This window comes from Pyxicephalus adspersus, chromosome 11, assembly GCF_032062135.1.
Source record: "Pyxicephalus adspersus chromosome 11, UCB_Pads_2.0, whole genome shotgun sequence".
NCBI classification, from domain to species: Eukaryota; Metazoa; Chordata; class Amphibia; order Anura; family Pyxicephalidae; genus Pyxicephalus; species Pyxicephalus adspersus.
The window spans coordinates 35569714-35592615 of record NC_092868.1 but is presented as its reverse complement, the minus strand read 5'-3'; the positions used below and the strand labels follow the sequence as shown (position 1 = coordinate 35592615).

Below are 22902 nucleotides of genomic sequence, written 5' to 3'. Positions count from 1 at the left end.
AAATCTATTCTCAAAATTGAGGTTTCCAAATGAACATTCTACATACAAATCTGCTGGTATTATCAGATTTGAATTATAACATTCTTTTAATTTATATATTGGCACAACCCCTGCACTTGATGCTTAATGAGTGTGCTGATTCAGGCATATTTTCTTTTTTGGTATAGGAAATAGAGCTACGGATTTCCCATAGAAATTGTGTCTCCCACAGAAATGCACCATTTAAATATATGCCTGGATGGAGAGAAGCTGCAAATGGCAAATCTCTGTACATTTTTACTTCTCTTTGGTAGTTAAACAACTTACCTCAAGATGTCCCCTAGTGTACATGCGGCTGCGGTTATAACTTAACTCTCTCAGCAGTACGATGATTAGGAAAAGCAAACCTAACATGATGTACCCTAGGTTGCTCAGAATGTTGTTAAATGCACTATAAGTAGCAGAAAAATAACAATTAGCATAAAAATAATTATTCACTCATCAGTTGTGAACTAAAATACAAAGGCAGTACTTTAATTACATTGCAACATTATATTTATTTCTACAGTAATCAAATCTGCATGAAACTGCCCATTCTTTAAAAATCATGCCATTTAAATTCATGAGAATAAAGCTGAATTCTGGGTGAAAAAAAATGAGAGAAAACAAATCCTCATAATGGACACAGAGACAATGATAGAAAACCTGACAGTGGTTCTAAGTCCTCAACACTCTATCCATACCTAAATCACAAAAAATAAAATATCTAAAACATAAGTGGGTATGTCCATCCTCTGACAAATTCACCTGTTTGTGTGTTTAGGAATAATATTATTACACAGTATTTTTATAGTGCTGACATATTATGCAGCGCTTTACAAAGTCTAGTCATGTCACTAACTGTCCTTTAAAGGAGCTCACAATCTAATGTCCCTATAATAGTCTTTTGCCTTTAATACAGTCTTGGGTCAGTTTTGGGAGGAAGCCAATTAACCTAACTGCATGTTTTTGGAATGTGGAAGGAAACCGGAATACTCGAAGAAAACCCATGCAACACAGGGAGAACATGCAAACTCCATGCACATAGTGTCCTGGAAGAGATTCAAACCTGGGAGCTCTGGGTTAGCAAATAAACTTGTTCCTAGCATAGCAATATAATGAATGAGTCAAAATACTATAAAGCTAAGTTGACAAAGTACTTTGTGCCTAATGATAATGTATCTGTGGAGGATTCATCCATTTGAAATAATAATGCAGAGTGTTTAATATGTACCTCACTGAACAAAATGTTGAGGCTTTAAAATAATAAATTATTTTTCAATAAAAATCCTTTACAGTCCCCAGGAATACTTACTTCTAGTTACCTATGTTCTAAATCTGCTTTGGTACTATATAACAGGACAGAAAACCATATAAATAATCTTCTAATGTACACACCATCATACAACTTCAACAAAGTTCTATAAAATCCAAATTCTGGCAGCACTGTAACCCTTTGCATCTACTAGATTAGACATTCCCAAACATAGACAAATGAACTGAGCTGCTGAAATAAAACCAGAAACATTTCACAGCTGAGTTATTTTAGGAATGAGCAGATACAAGGTGTGGTACAGCTCCCGTGCTACATACCTAAGAGATCCAAGGGGATGAGCACACATGAAATTATAATAGCAAATGTCTTGATTCCCAGTTACATTCACTACCTGCAAAATAAGGCAAAAAGACCTATGAAAACGATGCCACATGTTCATGTATTTCTGACAAAAGTGCATTTTTCTGTGCTCTTACTGTTTGGTAGGTTATAACAAGCTGTATGACAGGTAGGGCATAAAACACCGCTATTGTGGAGATATTCCTGTACAAAAAAAGAAATAAAAATGAGAATCCAAGGAATCATAAAAAATTATACATGCCAGACTTTTATGCATAATACCTCCAATCTTCTGAAGACACTTGTAATAAAGTAAACATTATCATGCTAGAGTGAGGAAGCTGCCATTGCTGACCTATAAGTGCTATTGTTGGATGATAATGGTGTTGAAACAATGCTATATTGCAAAGTAAGCTGTGCAAGCTTGGACTATAATAGGATGAGATGCTGCAGAAGGCATGGTCATCAGCATTATCCTTCAAGTCTGTAACTAAGCACCTGGCCACACCACTGATTTCTGGATTGACAGGACTATATCTATGCTGCAGAACCCCACTCCCACTGTGCTCCGCAGTGTCTGGGAGGGGGGTCTGTGAGACAGGGTTTTACTCAGTCAGGAATATCAAAAGATGATTTGGTTTCCTTTATGAGGTTTTTGTATCGTGCAGTAAATGATTCTGGGAAAGGTGTAGACTGTCAAACAGAAGCCTTAAGCTGTACTTTACAAAAATAAAAACTAGGGTAAGCTTAGCCTTTGACTTTCAGGATATTAGTGGATATTCATTTATAATTTATAGATTCAACAGTGCACCTACCAGAAATATATTTGGTACTTTTTCCGCATTACACGTTTGTCTTTTCTGGCCAGGTCAGAAACACAAAGATACTTCTAAAAAAAAAAAAAAAAAAAAAAGACAAAAATTACCATTATGGAAACATTATACTTTCATCATTCACAGATATGTTCTTTATTTCCTATGTTTAAAGATAATATATAATTTTGAATATTTAGTCAGATAGCTTTGTATAGATAGCTACTATTTCACATTTATAGAACCTGTATTATGTTTTTTTTTTTTTACACAAATTATTTCAAAAACTCAGTAAACTTAGGTATAGAAAGTTTAAAAAAAATCACTATACACCAGAATTAAAATCTATGACATAAATTTGATTCAAAAACTTTTTGTTTAGGGTAACAGAGTAATAAGCCTTGCAATATGTACCTCTGTGAACTATGTTGAATCATATTTGTGACCTTGGGTTTAGGTACACTTTAGATATTATTTTAGAAAGACTTATTTAGAATAAACCTTCCTGCCAAAGCACATTTCAGTTCACCTTTGTCCTGATAACATTCTTATCAGATTCAATGTCAGTCAATGTATCATAATCATCCTCTTCTACAGAGCTCAGAGACTCCAATCTTGGACGGGATGCAAAGTGCTCAAGAGATTTGTCTAAAAAAAAACACAAAAAAAAAACCATTAATATATCGCTGCATTCTATAATATAAACCTATATATGCACATAAACAGACCTTTAAAAATGTGTTGCTACAGAATATGGTATGGAGATATACATTATTATTATTATTAATAATCTTTAATTATAAAGCGCTATAATATTACACAGTGCCGTACATTAATAAAGGGTTGCAATTAACAGACAAATACAAACAATGACATGGGAGGGTAAGAGGATCCTGCCCAAACAGTTTACAATCTTTGTGTGCGTATATAACTGCTTGTTTAATATCTAATCGGCTAATAACATGGCAGCAACTTATGCATTTAGGAATGTAGTTAATACTGAACGTTATAATAGGGAAGAAGGGTGACTTTAAATATGGCATAGTTGGTAGTGCCAGGGGGGCTGGCAGTATTGCAGAAACAAAAAATGTCTTATAGTATGTTTTCTATCTGAAATTGGAACTAGAGTCCCATTTTGAAAAGTTGGTGACCAGGCAGGTGTTTTTTTGCAGAAGGTACATTGCCTCCTCCCTTTCTGCAATAACTGTTCTTACCAGCCGATTTCCAACCCAAATTTTGCCGAGCTGCACAAAACCTTATGAGTTTTTTAGGTAATGTTACTCTGTCATAAGTGTTGGCACACAAATATTTCCATTTACAGTTTGCCTGATTAAGGCTGGGTCTACATGGACATTTCTAAAAACACATGTAAACGTTCCTATTGCATTTATATGCGCTTTATGCACTTTTCTTAGCGTTTTAAAGCTTGTCTTTAAAACGCTGGAAAATATCTATGCCGCGTTTTCCCACGTTTATGTTTAAAGTGCTCAAAGATGCAGAGTAAAAAGTTTCCCATCACAATATAATTTTTTTTCTCACTGTATTTTCTATCATACTTAAACAGCATTTTTCTTTAATTGTATCAATTTTATGTTTGGGAACATTTGAATCAATATTTACTGCAGGTTAAAATAATTTTTTAAGTATTTAACATATTTTAAGTCTTCGTTGTGATCTTATTAATGATCCTATGAAAAAAATAGTACAAACTTAGACATAAAACTGACTTTTTAGCTTTTTACCACAGATAACACCATGCAATAGGATCACTCCCATTTATTAGATGTAGCACTAAGTTACCTGTATAACTGTATGAGGCTTCTGCTGAAGATACCAGACTGTCTGTACAATCTTCTGGACTGGGCACAGAGCTATTCTCTGCTGCAGATTAAGGAAAAATGTTTATACACAATAACAGTGTACTGTCAATTTAATAAAACTCATTTATGAATACTGGAGTTGCTTTTCCCAACAACCCATATACCATTTGTAAAAAAGAAGAATTGTGTATTTGGTTATTTACCTGCATTTTAGCATTATTAAGTTTAAATACAGATGTACAAACAATAAAATTATCTGTAATTCAGCAATTATTTTCAATAAGTCCCCTGTGTGGACCTATCCCTGCATTACAACATTATTACACGTTGAGAAGACTTACCCAGTGAGCCGTAGCCGCAACCGTCATATTTTTGTGCTATAGATGACTTTCCTGAAAGCACAGACAATACAGTGATAAATAGAAGCTGGAAAAACGCATGCATTGTCTCTGTATGTAATGTACACCTCTATAAGTCATAAAAAGGTTGGGATCTGTGAATTACTCTGCAAAGTTTGTCTTGTCACTTGGTTATGCACTGGATGCATCCAACGTGACTGAACAGCCAGGGTGAACCACGTCCCAAGGCATTTTATGTAGGTAGCAGTGCATTGTGAAATTTTATTATGCTTTCCTGTTTACATTGTTTAGTAAAGTTTCTTAAAAAATAATTTGTTTTATTGTTGCAAAAAAATAAAAGAAACTTACTAGCCTAAACATCCTGGGTTACTCTGATACACAGATCACAACCTCTTTTGGGAATGTAGTCCAAGATATATGTATCACCAAGTTAACCTGACCATTCGGAAATCTTCATCATTGCTTACAAATATTATTTTGTACAAATGCTCTGTAGGTTACAAACACAACACCAAGCTTTCTTAGCTTCAAGGAAACATTTTGGCAAACCTAATTTTCACCTTTAAATTGCTGAATGAGCATGTGAAAACCACTAGTACCAGATGAAGATATGTAAAGGGTCACATCAAGGTTTTGTGAAAAAAAACAAACAAAAAAAACAAAAAACAAATAGGAAACACACATGAAAATGAAATGTTAGTGAATGGTTATGCCATAAAAGCAAACCTGTAGTGCAGTACTTAAAAGACAAGGATTATGGATTCAAACCTAAAAGCATTAAGTGCTACCACTGCAACATTAGTTCTTCCAAAAAATCTTACCAAGAAGTGAGGCTGCAAATGGTGAACAATGGAAAGCAGAAAAATAAAGAAATAAGGACTGGTTAAATCACAAAACTAAATAACTACTATCTAAATGACATTTAGAACCAATAATGCAATCCAGTAAACACAGTAATCGTGTTAAAGTCAAAAGGTTTACTTAAGTTTTTTTAAACTTATGTTGGGCAACCCCTGCAGAATAATTGCACAATTCTAATAAGGATCAATGGAGGCCAGCTTGAGGGTACTTTCTGTAGCTTCCGATGCACAACTCTCTCTCTCTCTTTCTCATGACCATTAACTAACCAAATGCAAAGGAAGGTTTTACCCCAAATGAGAGCAAAACCTTCCTTCTGATAGGCCTGATGTGATGTGATTCTGATGTGAGAGGCCACAAGGAGTCTGTTCCAGCGTCACAAGCATGTTCCAAGATCACATAATTACAAAGAAAAAGGAGTAGGGAAGACCTGTAAAGTCTAAATGAAAATACGACAATTTAGTACTTTTAATTCACAGCCAACCAGGTTCCTGTGGCAACTCTCTGTACTAGGCCCCATCTGCATATTCAATAAATGTCTTCAGAGGCAGGGAAAGAGCAGAAGAGATGGCCATGGCTTTGGAACTCAAAGAGCTTTACAGCTAACTAGAACATCCTGCATTTGGTTCTACCGAGGGTCACTTCCAGATTGTCCCTGCAATGTCCAGTGCAGCAGAATTCAAGTGCAATACTCTTGCATGACACCTGGATAGCTGCAAAAGGGTAGGCAAGCTCTCGAAGAAATCAGTCAAATATTGATTAAAAAAGCCTGAATAAAGAAATAATTATGACTGTATTTTTTTCGTTGTCCAGTGTCCAATCCTTCAGTCAGTGACTGTCATTAGGACAATAATTACCAGTCTGTTGGCCGAAATAGAGCATTATTGAGCATATGGGGCATTTTTTCCACTAAGGGGAAAGAGATGCGGATCGACTCTCTCCCCCCTCCCCTTTACAGTGGGCTACGTCACCCAGTCTCGCACCTGCACAGTGAAATTGGGTGACGTAGCAATAAAGCCAGAAAAGGAGAGTGAAGATAGCGGTGCCCAGCACTCCCCCAGTGCCAGGGTGCAAAATTCTAGGACAATGTAGGACTGGATCGAGGGAAGGTCCTGTCCCATTGAGGGATCTGCGTGATTAAAGGCAAGTCTGATTTTTTATTTTTACTTTCGTTTTAGTTTCGCTTTAAGTTGTGAAGACCATTCTTCAATGAGGATAAGTGAACTAATTTAGAATCAGCAGATCCCTCTTCTGGTATATTAAAAAATGTTGGACGTTAAGTAAAATAGAAATCCAACACTATACAGTTCCCGCTAGTATTTACACAGTATTTTACGTTTTAAAGGGATTAAAAAAAAAAAAGTGGCAGAAGCCCTGTCGGCACAAGAAAAAAATGTCATGTCTAGCAATAATTAACACAAACAATAAGAATGAATTCCAAAACATCATCATGTGTTGATGTGTGCTAAACACAATTGCGTGCTCTGCTTCTTCGTTTTAATAAAAAAAAAAACAAAAAAAAAAAAACACATGTGCTTGGTTCAGGGCTGGAGCCAAAATATTTTTTTAAATGCATGCTCCAGCAGATTGCAATTTGTTGTAAAGCTGAACTGCAATTTAGTTCATTATTTGCCATTTTTCACTCCATGCACACCAATGCTCACCATAATTTTTAATGTTCCCAAGGTAATTATCTACAAAAAAACCCTAGTACCAGGTTTAGGAAGATTGTTTCTTGCATTCATCCTTTAATCTGCCCTATGATAAATTCTTGTTTCTCTGACAGCATAATTACCTGTTTCATCATTCAGAGCACCCACAGAATGCAGCAAGCCTGCTTCCTTCTTGTTTCTTCTAGATACAAAAACAGAAATGTGAGACATTCCACAAGGCAAAACGATTTTCATTCTGATTAAACATTATCAGCCTTTAGGCAAGGGGTGAGTTTTAATGACCTCACATTTTACAATCAGGGTGACGTTTAATAAACTAAAATGAATTATAATTGTAATTATGATGTAATTAGGAGTATTACACGACAATAGATCAAGCAGTAGTACCCTATTTCTTCTACAAAAAATCTGATTTTTTTTTATAATTTGCTATAGAGATCCTAAAAACTAATTGGCTTTAAAATTTGATCAGAGTGCCAATGCAGTAACCCACAGTAACAAATCAGAACTTGTCTTGCCCTGTAGAGATTTCTGATAGGTGAATGCTGATACTCTGCTACATATTATTGCACTTTTTTAAACAAGGCTGTAGATGTTTCTCAAAGCAGCCAATCCTAACAACCCACTCAATTGCTGCAGGAAAAAAAAACAATTTGTTGGGAGATGGTGTTATTGAACTCCAATCATTTGAAAGCTGTCCAGCTCTGCCATATGCAGAGGCATGTATACAACGAGTTATGCTAATATATTATTACGTCCGCTATTTGCTTCTTTTTAGTGATGTTTATGAATGCATATCTGAAAAGTTACAAGCTAAAAAGTTGTGAGCTAGGAATTACATTTACACTGTCCATTTAGCAAGCAAGCAGCAAAAAGTCCTGCAGGCTATATTTTATGCTAGATGGCTTGCATAATTCCAAATCAAACTACTGAACTGAACCTTTCTAAGATGTAAAAGTACATGTTTTACCATTCTGCTTATATTTTTACCTTATTGCCCCTCATTACCATGCTAATTACATTTTAACTGTAACCTGGTTTTATTACATACCTTTTTTGGGGGCCCAGTGATATCATCACAGGCTCTCTGTGCTTCTCTGTGTATTGCAATGAAATAATGGCTGATTGGAGGGTCTTGTAGGGTGCTGGGACAGTAAGGCTGGGGTGAGGGAGAGGGAAAGTTTAAATGATCCTGGATGTGATCCAGTCAGGTAATGAGGTGGCGCTATCTGATTTGTTCCAGTTTTTCATTCACACCGTCATACCTAATTGTAGTCACATTAAGCCAAACTTTTTTTATTTTTATTTTTTTGTAATATTAAAGACATTTCACGGCTTATCCAAGCTGTTTCAGAAGTCCAATTTATTTTGACCAACTACTAATAAACAAAAAATGACCTTGTTATAAATAAAAACCTTCACAGACAACGTGTGACAAGATTACAGTGTGCACTGAGATCATTGGAAACAATTTCAGTACAAGAAAGGAGACCAAAAAATTAGGAAACATGTGTTCAGCTTAAATTTGTTAAAAATTCCAATTATTTTTTTTTTAACTCCTAAAGGAGTTACACCTTGGCATGCCCTTTACAACATTTAATATGTTAGTACATATTGCATCATTTAGATTGTATAGGTATATTTCCTTTACCAGCACACAAACTCTATAGCTAAAAAGACTGCAGTATTTTTCAAGATAATGCAGATAAGTCTACCCAAACAGAGACATTTTGACACTGTTGATCACCCCCTTCTAATACAAATCTATAGGTATCAGTGACACTGCTCTCTCTTTGTTTGCTTCCTATCTGTCTGACCGCTCCTTTCAAGTTTCTTTCAATGGTAGTTCCTCCTCTCCCACTCTCCTCCTTGTTGGTGTTCCCCAAGGGTCAGTCCTTGAACCGGGACCGGTTCTCTTCTCTCTGTACACCACCTCTCTTGGTAGTCTCATATCCTTCTTTGGCTTACAGTACCATCTGTATGCTGATGACACTCAAATCTATCTGTCCACCCCTGACTCATCTCCCTCAGTCCTGGATAAGGCCTCATGCTGCCTGACGGCCATCTTATCATGGATGTCTGACCGATTCCTGAAACTCAACCTGGATAAAACAGAACTCGTCATCTTTCCCCCTCAAATTCCAAATCTCCCCCTGACATATTTTTAACTGTTATTCGGCCCTCCCCTCAGGCACGTTGTCTTGGCGTAACCTTTGATTCTGCCCTCTCATTTACCCCTATATTCAGAAAATTTCCAGGTCATGTCACTTTCACCTACACAACATCTCCAAAATCTGCCCCTAACCTGTCCCCAGAGACCACCAAACTCCTTGTACATGCTCTTATCATCTCTCGTCTGGACTACTGTAACATTCTCCTCTCTGGTATTCCACCTACCAGTCTCTGCTCTACAATCTATTATGAATGCTGCAGCCAGACTCATCCATCCTTCCCTCCGCTCCTCTTCTGCTGCATCTCTTTGTAGTACACTGGCTTCCATTTCACCTTAGAATCAAATTCAAGCTCCTGTGTTTTGCCTTCAAATCTCTCCACAGTTTTTGTCCCACTTACCTTTCTGACCTGGTAAAAAAAAAATACTGCCCTAGCTGCTCTCTCCGCACTTCTGATGATCTACAACTGACTTTCTCACTCATAACCCCATCACACGCACAGCTACAAGACTTTTCTAGTGCTGCCCCGATTCTCTGGAATGGTCTTACCCGTCCTATTCAGCTTGCTCCTACTTTCTGCTCATTTAAAAGAGCACTCAAAACCCATTTTTCCAATTTCCCTATCCATCTTTTTCTGTCTTTTGAAACCATCACTACTTACCTCCCCCCTATTGTGTGTTAATTCCCCCACCTACTAGATTGTAAGCTCTTCGGGGCAGGGTCCTCTCCTCCTGTGTCACTGTCTGTATTCGTCTGCCATTTGCAACCCCTATTTAGTGTATAGCGCTGTGTAATATATTGGCACTATATAAATCCTGTTTATTATTATTAATAATAATAATAACAGACATTATGGGTAACATTTTATTATTCTGAATCCTACAAACAAAACAGGCTACTTCTTGAAGAGATTTCATGTTATTAGACCATATCATCAGTGAAGTAAGGGTTGTCATGAATAAAATCTGTTAATGGGAATTTGTAAGGTATCTTACGTTGTTCCATTTATTTTGGTTTTGTATGCCTGACGATATGTATGCTGTTGAATTTTATTAAATTATTAATATTTATTTAAAAAAAAGGCTGGGCATAGAAAACAACATAGCAAGCTGCGTGTCACAGCAGAATATTTTGTCAAAGGCCTAAACATTCACCCAATGTACAATCATTTAACAGATATGTGAATGTACTCTAGAATGTTCACAATATTTGCAGCTCATTGACTGGCATCCAGAAACACCAATGCCCTTCTAGGATCAATAGTACCAATTCAGGAATGCTAAGATTTATAACGGAGACACAATTAGCTCTGAATCATCAAGTGAAGTTTACTTAAAAAATTCTTGCCATTACATGAGGCAACAAGGAAAGAATTTTACAGATGACATGCCGGTAATCTTCGCATTTACAATACTAATGGGAGATATTTTGGTGGAAAAGTTGTTTTCAGACATTTATTTCTAATTTATATTGACTGATAACTTTTTATTGTTTGAAGCTTACCTCCATTGCTGCCAGCAATATATGATTAGTGCAAATATGTAGAAAGACAAGAAAACACCTGAACAGAACAGCATCCCACCAACATAAGTTGTCCCTACGAAAGAAAGCAAAACATAAGCACCATGAAATGGACACACAAAAAAATCCCCCAACCTGCCCCTTTCACATACTGCTAATGGCGGGGCTGACCAAGACTTCCAGCGTCTTATGGCGATCTCCATGCTCTATAGGGGTATCTGAAACAAATATAATCATTATGAGTATATATCATGAAAAACAGAAACCTCCCTTTGTTTAATAGGGATCTTCGGGTGTTTTCACACACTGTTCACCATTCCCATTCAGGGCTCTTTTTTTAATGATTGGAATCTTTTAAAAGGGCCTTACATTAAAAAATCACATTCTAATACTATGATTTGATTTGTTCATTCAGCTGTTTAATATATTTGAAATATGTAAAAACAAGCTAAGCTTTTGCTATTGAGAGCACAGTGGAATAGCAATGTAGATATGTATGCCTTTATACAGGGCTGATATCTTCTGAAAGTGAAGTGAATATTATAGGGATGTAGAAGGAAACCTGAGTGCCTGGAGAAAACCCATAGAATAAAATAAATAAATAAATCTCCATTCAGAGGGAATCTAAGGCTTTATACACATGTTCAATAATTGTCATGGGAAAGTATTTTTCACAATCCTTTCCATCAACAAAAGACTGACAGATGAGTGGTGTACGTACAGCACCGTTCTGCTCTATGGAGGGGGGGAGGCGAAGCAAGAGGGACCACGCTGCGTTTTCTTCTCTTCACTTTCATTACGATTGTTCGTCCTTCGTGGATCCGCCAGGACAAATCTATGATTAACATCAGATGAGCGCTGCACACACTACAGATTCTTGTCTGATACCAGCACTGAGGCGATTATCGGAAGAGAATCATCTGACGTGTGTACGTAACCATACACTACAAGGTGAAAGCAACAGCAGATTGGATAACAATGGTCCCAAAGGGGCTTGCTAAATGCAAGTGTGCTCATGGGAAACATGCTGACAGAAGGAGAATCCAGAGTGGGTAGAAGAATAACTTAGTTACCCCCTTTTCCTGGCAAGTCAGCAGGCTAGGGGAGGAGAGACAGCACCACTATATTCCTTCCATGGGCTATACCTTTAACAAAGAGAGTGGTGTCTGTACTTTGTGGCAATGCTGTTCAAGTCTCCAGACTAGATGTCAGGTAAACCAACTCCCTGATATGTATTACATGTGTTATTTAGCTCTTTGCCTAAAGTTCAACTGTAAGGAATAAAACTGAGCAAAGGATACATAAAAAGATACCTGGATTTAAGGGATAATAAGGCAGGCCTCCACCACAGGCTTCATCCTCTGTTTTTACAACAACGACGATATAGAAACCACCCTTGTTAAAATCCTTTTTCTGAAAGCAGAGAATACAAATGAGGCATGAGGCAATGAAGCAAAAAAACTAGCAGCTGTCTGAAATGTACATTGGCACACCAACAAGAATTACAATTGATCATTTGCCATATGAAATTTATTGAATGGTAAGGTAAGCATTTAAAATGTCACGTTTGTAACAATCAAAACAGAAACAGAAACACCTTCTATTCTAAGTTTATAGAGAAACGGATAAAATATTAAACAAATCAATATTTTCTTACTAATAAAAAAACAAACATTGCCTGGTAAATTTAGGTAAAATATGAATGAATTTAGGTAAAATATGAAATAATAAAATATGACACTCAATCACCTGCACTGTGATAGCAGCTTTTTTGGTCATCGTCTGATACATGCCGGTGAAAGCCACATTATTATCAAGGTCATATACAGGGCACTGCAAGAAAATGCAAGAACAATGTTTAGCAAATGAAAAAGGCTAATAAAGTTCATCCTCCAACTAGCTACTAAATGTAAACAATATTATCTAAAGCAGACAAACCAGTTGCGTTCTTACAACTTCACACAAAGGTCACTTTCAGAACCAAATCACTCATGTAAAAAAGTAAGATCACCCTATGGAAAGTGATTTGTTCCCACTTATCTGAACAGACAAATATTAGCTCCTTATTTAGATGTCAATAAATAAAGGTAAAATGTCTGAACAAACTGACATGATGGGGCTGATTTATGAAATCTCTCAAACGCTGAAGAAGATACACTTTCATTAGTGAAGCTAGCCTAGAGTGGGTTTCTTAAAGTGTGTACGTGTGTGTGTGTGGCCATTCATGTAAAGAATCCCAAAAAAGGAATCTTACAACTGGAGAAATTTTGACTTTGAAAGTAGTTTTGTGTTAAAAAAAAAATAAAAAAAATCAGATATTGGGGGGCAGTTATGCAAAATTATATATATATATATATTTACTTTTTCCACAGTACACAGCTAAATTCATTGATATTTTTGACTAAAAAGTGTATAAAATGTACATTTACATTGCACTTTTTCCAGTTTTACCACCTTTATGTGTTTAAACAAAAGAGCTCATCTTAGCCTCTGTTGGAAAAGTAAATATGCTTCTAGGGCTTGGAAAAGTGTGAGAAGTCAGATAGTTAAAGGCAAAGTGAATTGTCCCAGGACAAATAAGAAAAAATACATTCAGACCTCCTGATCTAATTACCGTACTTGTTCTGGGTCAATGACTTGGAAAATATTAGACAAGGCCGACCAGGCATCTAACATTTTTAACAGGGGGTTCAACAATTGCCACCATACATATTTCTTTCATGAAAAATTAGTCGAAGTGACCCTATCACCAAATAATACATAATAGTTTCATCCGGAAAATAATAATCACTTTTCTCAGTGTACATGCCATCATACACTGCTCTTGCCCCCACAAAGTCTGTTCAAAAACGTCTTGCAGTGTTTATCCTCTGGGTTCTCCGCAGTTCTTGGCCATTCCAACCTATGACCTTCACATCGCTGTTGGACTGAATAGTGATGTGAAGGTCAGCAGGAAAAACCATTAGGAGATGTGGGTGGCACAGCAGATTAACATTCACGGGTGTGAGTTTGCCAGCAGATTTGTGGACATTAAATCTGAAGCAATTTTTGTCTGTATGGGCACCAGGAAAGGTGAGATTTGGGGATCCTATGTAGGGCTATCATTGGGGATCTTCGAAAAGTGCTAGTTGCCTAGCTATACCTGGTCACTGACCTGGAACAAGTATGTAGCAAATGACATTCAAATTTCCTATCTACACCTGCTCCCAAGATACCTAATATACAGCTCCTTGTGTGTGTATACCTACCATAATATCCTGTATGGAGATGACAGAACAGGGGAAGGCAGAAAGAGACGAAACCTTTACAATCACAGAGTCTACTTCCGTAGGAAACACATATTTAAAATACTGCAAAGAAACAGGAGAAAAGAGTAAAGAACAGCAAAAACATTTGTAACAATAACAAACATAAAATACTGACAGCTCCCACAAGATATATAATATTTATTGTGAAAAGGAAGTTAAAACATTTTTCCTAGTTCTACAAAAAGTGCAAAAGGACCGAAAGTTGATTTACCCACTAAGCTAGGATACATATATAGCAAGCATGGGAAGTCATCAGACTGCCTGGGTAACATCAGTAAGTCACTTTATTGGTAATTTCTATATGTTTTACCATTGGTATGGGGGTAATAATGTAAAACTTCAATACACTGCAAAGATTTTGAAAAATATCGTTTAGTGCAGTTTAGTGATGGTACACTTTTGTACAGGTCTTCATTTACAGTAAGGAACACAGTATGTCAATGTTCTAGTACAATAAAACAAGTACATGTTCTACACGTACATTTGCATAGGGCAAAAAGCTTTGGAATGCAGACATAAAAAGGTTGGTTTTAGTTATTATCAATTGAATTTAAAGGGTTCTGTTTAAAAGCAGTGGTGTGGCTTCATCACAACTATATTGCTTATTTATAAAGCAAAAATTGCACATCTATAAAACACAGTGGTTTGCTTTGAAAATGTACAGGAGAGGGCTGGATCATACCAGGTATCTGACCCACTGTATGAAACATATGGGACAAACCTAAATGTTTTGGTGTCCAGCCTATTGGCATTCAAGTATTTGCATACCTCACGATTCTCTCATAAGCCTAGCTTCCTTTCTCAAGAACCAGCTCAATAGGGGGGGATGAACGGATCTGACAAGAGAATGACTCAAAATATTCTGCTGTGAACCATGAGGATAAATTGCTCCATCATCCATGCAGCTAGAGAGGTCAGGTAAATCTAATCTGATATCACAATTAATGGATTGCTCAGACAGCCTCTTACACTACATAGCCCCAAGTACATTTTCACAGATCAAATATTAAACACAATTTGTCCAGAGTAGTAATTTACTAATTGGTTATTAGTTACTGCACATAGGAATTCTAAGACATTTTAATGAGTTGTTCTAATATTCCTACTTTTTTCATAACACAGCAAACTGTATAACTTGTTTCACATCTCAGCATTAATTCAAAGAAAAACTACAGTTTGCAGTAGTTGTCATCAGAGTCAATTGCACTGGAGTAGTGGTTGTTATACATATGTTGGCACTATTATCTAGCTGTATGAAACTAGCACCAACATCACAACATTCAGTTCAATTTATGTGGCTGGTAAAAGGTCTAGAAGAATCTTGTTAGCCAACACTATACACTCTGGATTCTTTTCTCGCTTGTCTTGTTTACTGTCATATATAGAAGGTGCAATGCAGCCTTTACCACTCTGATTTACCCCAATCTGTTTCTTTAATCTCTCATGTTAGGTCAGAGCAGCACATTTTATTTTTTCAACTCCTTTTGCAACTATCCCTAACTTCTTGTGTGGTCACCAGTAACAAGAAATCTTCCCAAGGCCACACAGACAACAAAAGATCTTTATTCTATCCAAAGAAAATAACGTTTTGTTGGCTGCAGTTCCACTTGCGACAGTTAGAATGTAGCTCTGCCAGTAGTTATAGAAAAGAAATATGAAACAATAAATATGGAGGATGAATTTCTTTAAACTGAATGCAAGACTCAAATCACCCTTTTTATGGAAACATTCAAAAGTATAGCCCTTTCAAATAAATAAGGTATACCGGAAAATAATTAAATTTAATTATATGCACGGGACTTTATAAAAAACTGCGAGTCTTAGTAAAGATATCTAAGTCATGACTGTAAGGGACTTTTCAATGTAAAAAAAAAACAAAAACAAAAATCTGTATGATATTAACATTAAAGTGTACATAAAACTTTATTTTGTTTATTTGTGTATTTTTTACAGGGTAAATTTTAAACCCCTGCCATGGTCGTAATGACTGATGTGAGTGCTCATTCTTCACTTCCTGTTGCACAGACAGATATCTCTGCTGGAAGAGATCCCCTCATTTTCTGTTCCTATGACAACTCAAAAACATTAGATGTACTCAAGACAATGTTACCTGGAGAAATAGAGGAATGAATCTTCCAAGGAAGGCAAGAATGAGGACTAAACAAAAGGTTCTACTCCCCCAAGTCTATCCAAAACGTTACAAAGACTGGTTTTACATACAGAAATAATAGGAGTAGTAGTTCACCTCCAGGTAGAAACACAAACCCTGGGTACACCTGGACAAAGGCTTCAGATTCTCAAATGAGCCATCTCATGATGATGATAATGATAATCATTAACAACAGATAGCATAACGTAAGGGAAGTGATAAGCTTGTGAATGAAAAATATTCACCTTGCAGACTATGTATGGACAATCACAAAATTGAATATAATTAATTAGAACACTAGACTGATTTTGAAATACACAGAACACCAATATATCCACAACTGAAAACACATAAATCTTGTCTGTAGCTGATACACATAACGTATACTTGCCACCTTTACACATTATACCTGAGGCTGAGCGGGAGTTGCATTAAAACTGAACGGTTCTTTTGTCCTACAAAAACAAAGATCCCATGAAATTCACTCTGGAAGAGATATCATATCATACAAATAACAATAACTGTATCAATTGCTTCTTACCGCAGTACGAAATTCTCTACATGTGTAACACGCAGGATGTATGTGGTGTTTTTCTCCGAGAGGGTGGAAACATCGACATAGAAGGACTCCGTCTCTGACTCTGCCCTGGCTGGCGGTTGGCACAATGTGCGTCCAACATCCCGGTATTGGTAATTACGCTGAAATCTAAAGAAAGACTATTTGTATACATTGCTACATTTGGAGACGACTGTGTAATTTAATAAAGAAAGAAAAAGAAAATGAGGCAGATAAAATTATACACATACGGACAGACAAAAAAATAAAGTCTAGCCTATATCATAACAGATTTTATACTTAAAGGGCCTGATTATTACAGCTCTCCAAGGCTGGAGAAGATACACTTTCATTAATAAAGCTGGGTAATCCAGCAAACCTGGAATGGATCTAGTTCAGGAATGAAAACATTTGTTAACAAATAGCAAATGACTTAAGAAATCCATTCCAGGTTTGCTGGATCACACAGCTTCACTGATGAAAGTGTGTGCTCTTCAGCATTAGAGAGCTTTAATAAATCAGCCCCCATCATGTCAGTTTTGTGTGCCAGGCATTTTACCTATTTTTTACCTTTACTTCTCATAAGCTATATACAGAAGCTTCCTGTGAACATATGGACAATGTATGGACAGCTATACTAAACAACTTCCCTGCATACTTCTTGTAGTCAGCTCAGGAGTAAGCAGCAAAAAAACTGACAACACTTTAGTATAACCAGAGAAAATGTCACCCTAGAAAAAGGCTGCTTGTAGATAAAACCTTATGGTAACATCCCGAAACATTAAAATATAAAAGCAGGAGATAATAAAATAAAGGAATAAAATGTTTGATATAACAGGAATATGTACAGATTAGTTCAAACATAATGATTTAGACACACCTAAAATCATTCCATTTCATGCTTAAAGAAAATGAAAAATCATTACTTACAATCCCCTAAGGGTGAGAGGTACTTGGAAAGACACAACAGCCTCCTTTTGCCGGACGCCAAAAAGCAGCGGTGTCCCCTTCTGATCCGATAGCACTTTAACAGACACTCTGACCCCTTCCGTCTAAGTAAGAATAAAGACAATCCATGACACTAAATAACTGGAAAATATCAGTACCAGGGACATAGCAATGAGAAAAACGACAATGGTGCTAACCCAGTGGTGATCAGCTTACATAATATGTGAGACCACACACGGACACAGAGGTGCGGATGTATTATTTTGTAATGCTACAGAAAGCTGTCAGTGGCTGCAGACATACAATGATAGATGGTCGGAATCATGAACATGCTATGGGAGTCCTTGGCGCCTGGAGCCATGTTTCAGGAATCTGAGATAGATTAAAGATATGCTAAGTGAGGCTGATAGGGTTTACAGGTATTACAATAAACTTTTGCTGCTTACAGCCTTTAAAAAAAACAAAAAAAAAACCTGTACCATATCTGACCATCTCCTGTGGCATGTCTTTAGGCTCAACTATATCCCATTGTTATAGATCAGAAGGAAAAAAAAAACATAGAAAGATTAAAAGCATGAACAGTGTAAAAAAGTAACTATATACCAGACTAAAGAATATCTTTTGATTGTTGGCTTTAGTAGGCACCATACTATACACTGTCTGAGGGGCCCTGAGGGCCATAGGTTGAACATCTGAGCTTTGACCAAACTCCGCTCCATACAATATTATATAAATGTTTGGAGAATTGAATTTTATTACAAGACTCAAGAAAGCAGGCAAGTTACCAAGTTACTCCCTGCAGCCTCTCATACATTAATTTCTTGTCTCCTTCCCTGGTATATGTAGGAAACACCTCTAGCCATGATCAAATGACTCAATGACACAATTATTATTTAATGTTACAGCCTTTTATGGTGCCAGATTTTGCATTAAACCTTTACCAATGTTCCAGTGTTGGACTACAATATGTCTTGGCTGACAAGAAGAACAGATAGGACAATTTATAAATGTCAAACACAAACCTTTACAAGAAAATCTGTGTACTTAAAAATATTATGCAAACATTATAACTGGTATAACAACATTTATTAAATGCCTATTTCTGCTGTCTGCAGCCTTACTTTCTGCCTTGCACAGTTGTACAGACTCCTCTCCTGTACTGAAATAGCTTCCTCTGATTTCCCTGCACACTGTGAGCTTCCTACAGTATGAGCAAACCTAATTTCCTGGCCGATGGACATTCAGAATCATCTAGCCCTTGCCTCCCCAGCCCTACAGTCCCTGCCCCCTTTATTCATTTGATTTCAATTATGGAGGCCTAGAATTAAATATAAGTATTATCACAGCTTCCTGTTTTCCAGATGTTTTCCCCACCTATGATCTGCTTGCATTGCAGACTTAACGATGACTACAGTTGGTCCAGAAGATGTAGAACATTTGACATTTGTGCAAATGGTTCCGACTTAAAACTGAGCCAATCAAACTCAGCAAGTTGTCATTTGCATGAAATGTGCATATGATTTGCATAAAAGTCACATTTTCTGCATCTCATTGGCTATCTCTAGTGATGATGTCACAATCTAAAATCAGATATGTAATCCAAGCAGAAAAGTAATATTTTGTAACTTCATTTGCATTTTAATTAGGAGGGAATGAAGAACTAGAGACCGCAAAATATCAACAGATTGATATTCAGTTTTAAAAGGACTTTTTGTGTCGATAACTAAATACCTGAATGTGCTTTATACATGCATATATCTTTTATGTGATAGGTTTTCATTATATACATTTTATATATAGGCTAAACTGTCCAGTATCAGTGATTGGGACACTATGGAACTAGAAGAAGAGTGTTTGAGAATTAAACCATGTGACCATAAAAAGGAAGTGATGTAAGCACCCCTGGCAGTGATAGTTCAGTTGACATGTAAAAATGGAGACAACCAGATATAAAAGCAATATAAATATTAGGATTACTACAAATTTATAAACTCTATGCAGCTATGAGAATCATTTTTTGCGTTTGTCATCCTTTAGGGCTTGTTTTTGCAAGAAATTTTACTTGCACAAGCAAATGCAAATTAGGTAAAAAAAAAATTTCACCATTATCTCTGTTTCAGTGATAATTAAACAATTAGGTTTGACAAATGAAGCCAACAAGTAACAAGTAACACAGTGCTACCATATCTTGCTGTATTAAGCAGTAGCAGAGCTGATGACTAGATTTATGACCTGATATATAATGTACTATAACCCTGATGTGGTTGTGCTGGAAGGAGCACATTAAATTCCATTACAATGCAAAATCATCTTCTGCAATAACCCACAAATATCTAACAACTGATGTAACTTTGTATAGTGGAGTGAGAACAAATCTCACCAAATCAATGTCAGACTGAAGGTCAGGAATCCAAATCACCTACATGAAGTCATGTCAGCTAATAGGCACGATAACGGTTTCTGACACCAAGGGAGTGCTAACTTTATACACAGTACACTAATATGTTTACAGAACTTTTACAAGAAGATCTAATGCCCGCCGGTATAAATATTGTAAGCATTTCTGGGCATCCTGTGCCATTTTTGTATTAGTTTGTCATTTGTAACCCCTATTTAATGTACAGCGCTGCATAATATGTATGTGCTATATAAATACAATTTATTATTATTTATAATAATAATAAATAAAAATAATATTAATAAAAAATATATTGAAAAATTTCACAAATTTTGTGTACCTGGACTGCCTTTCAATGTATCCCTCACATATAGAATCATAAGACACCATACATTCCTACTAATAAATCCGGACCCTTTGGTTTTTTCACAGATACTGGAATTTTACATGAATTTTACGCTTTAGTCTCTGCTTCAATAGAAGAATCACACAGTAAAAAAAACACAACTGAAGTTCTACTTTAAAAGTTTGGCATCAGGCAGGTTGTAAGGGTTGCAAGGGACAGCTGATGTGCCTTCTGCATTAAGCTTACAAAGCACAGCTCAGAGTTTGGTGTCAGAGTACCCATCAATCTCTGCAGGTGCCAGGACTGAATGAACTACGGCACGCCTGACGGAAGTTATCCTGGCCCAGCCAATCAAATGGCCATATATCAGGATGCGGAACAAAGAAGAGAGAAGGTGCAAGAGAACAGGGAGAAGTGAGTATCAGCAGGGATGGGAGTTATCTAGAGATAGTTGCCAGTAGTAGTGTATTGTTGTAGTGTGGTGGCTAAAGGAAGCAGGTGGAAGTAAAAAAATAGATGAAAAGTTAATTTGATAACTGAGTTTATTTTATCTAGTATATGAGATTACTAAAATATGTTCATAAAGCTCGCAGCTTGAATTTTATCTATAGAATGAATCTTACCTTGTTTCTTAGCATGGTATGGTTGAAGGCATATATACTTTGTACATCATTATTCACAGAGTCATTATATTCCTTATTAAATTCTGCAGTTGTCTGTTGGATTATTTTGGTTGAAACTTCATCCACCCCCTCCGCAGACCACAGTAACAGCAGACATATTCCCAGGGTGAACATCTCCAAGGAGGAGTGCAGAGATCCTTCTGTCCTGTGGACCTTCCAGCAACAGCAGGTCATGCCACACCTTATACAATCAGAAGGCTGCATGCCTGAGTCACCAGCAGATAGCTGCGAACCTATGAGAAATGAAAACATAATATTAAGGTACAGAAGGAACACAGAACATTGGTTGTCAGCACGCACACTCCAGGCCTGGGTACAAATAATTGGAACACAAGGATCAGGGAAATATCAGCTCAAGAGGTCTGGGGAGAAATTCCTTACCAGATTATACAGAAACGCTAAACAGATACAAATGACTGCAGTTTGGTAGCTTACAATGCATTTTATTCTGTAAGAAGTGAAGCCTCTTGCTGTCCTCATACAGATGTTGGGAGGGAAACGAAACACAAGCAGGCAATCAGTAAAGCTGAAGTGCCAGTAGTATGTGGACAGGAGGAGAGAGAAGAGTTTTCCTGAAACTGCTTTTTAGCTCTTCTCTCTATTACGTGAGGCTTCATATCCCTGACCTAAGGATAAATTAGAGAGCAACTGAAAAATATAAAAAAACTAATGGCCACATAAAATGAAAGAATATTCATAGAGATATTTCATATATACAAGACTAAAAAGGAAGGAAAAAAAGAAAATATGCAAACCAGGAATAAAGATACTTCAAAGCAGAATTAGAATAAAAATGTGGCATCCCTATGCACCTCCAAAATGCAAGCTGCACTGTATTTGCAAGAGCCATTGCACAGACACAAACACACATACATAAACACACATTTGTTGCAGCGCGACTAGACACCACGACACACACAGCGCAACAAGACACCTGTGACATGGGTGACTGCTTTCTAAAAGCACAAGATATAACATGGACGGGGGGCACCATTATCAAAAAGCAGAACTTTCAATGTGGCACAACACTAGGTCATCTTCAGTTCAGCTGTTGCAAGAGTTGTCCATTGCATTTCATAAGACAACTGTGGTAAATCTTAGGAAATAATGATTCTCAGAATTACAAAATTTAGGACAATTCCAGGCTCGTTTACAGCTTTGACTGAAAAAGTTCATGTCCCTTTTATGATCTGTTGACATACATGATGGGAATGGAATCACACGTCAATGAATGACACATTTCAAAAGTAATAAAAACACCCCACACCTACACATCTAGCTTTGTATATACAGGTAGTCTCTGGGTTTCATACGAGATAGGGACTGTAGGTTTGTTCTTAAGTTGAATTTGTATGTAGGTCCGAACAGGTACATTATTTTAATCAATGCAATTAGGACAGATGTTTGTCTCAACATATTATTAGGCAGTGTGGTGTCAGTTACTGTATAAAATCCTCACTGTGAGTTGACCACAAACAAAGCAAAAAAAAATTGTTATGGAGGCTAGACATTCATTAACTTCTGGAGCAAGCTGTGCTTTGATATGCAAAAAGAAACAACTGCAGAGTTTGTCTTGGTCAATAAAGGGTTACAAGAGGCTGCAGAAAGAGCTCACCCACCTAACATCACCAACATACTCAGCTGTGTTTAGCAAATTATTTCTTCTG

General features: G+C 36.7%; 1 protein-coding gene across 7 annotated transcripts in view; it reads right to left on the bottom strand.

Annotated features, from left to right (window-relative positions):
- SIDT2 (SID1 transmembrane family member 2) overlaps positions 1-22902 on the bottom strand; it is a 35092-nt gene that overhangs the window by 9324 nt on the left and 2866 nt on the right. For 3 of the 7 annotated variants that reach the window (XM_072425963.1, XM_072425964.1, XM_072425961.1), the window contains exons 2-20: positions 21176-21468; positions 17791-17912; positions 16846-17010; positions 16714-16759; positions 14096-14197; positions 12597-12680; positions 12161-12260; positions 11000-11065; positions 10830-10923; positions 8207-8314; positions 7278-7336; positions 5446-5457; positions 4607-4657; positions 4246-4326; positions 2975-3093; positions 2449-2522; positions 1771-1837; positions 1612-1685; positions 307-430 (exon numbers count right to left, since the gene is read on the bottom strand). In XM_072425963.1, coding sequence (XP_072282064.1) covers positions 307-430; positions 1612-1685; positions 1771-1837; positions 2449-2522; positions 2975-3093; positions 4246-4326; positions 4607-4657; positions 5446-5457; positions 7278-7336; positions 8207-8314; positions 10830-10923; positions 11000-11065; positions 12161-12260; positions 12597-12680; positions 14096-14197; positions 16714-16759; positions 16846-17010; positions 17791-17912; positions 21176-21439 — 1812 coding nt within the window. In that variant the 5' untranslated portion in view covers positions 21440-21468. The other 4 variants (XM_072425962.1, XM_072425965.1, XM_072425966.1 and 1 more) reach the window with 4 other exon arrangements.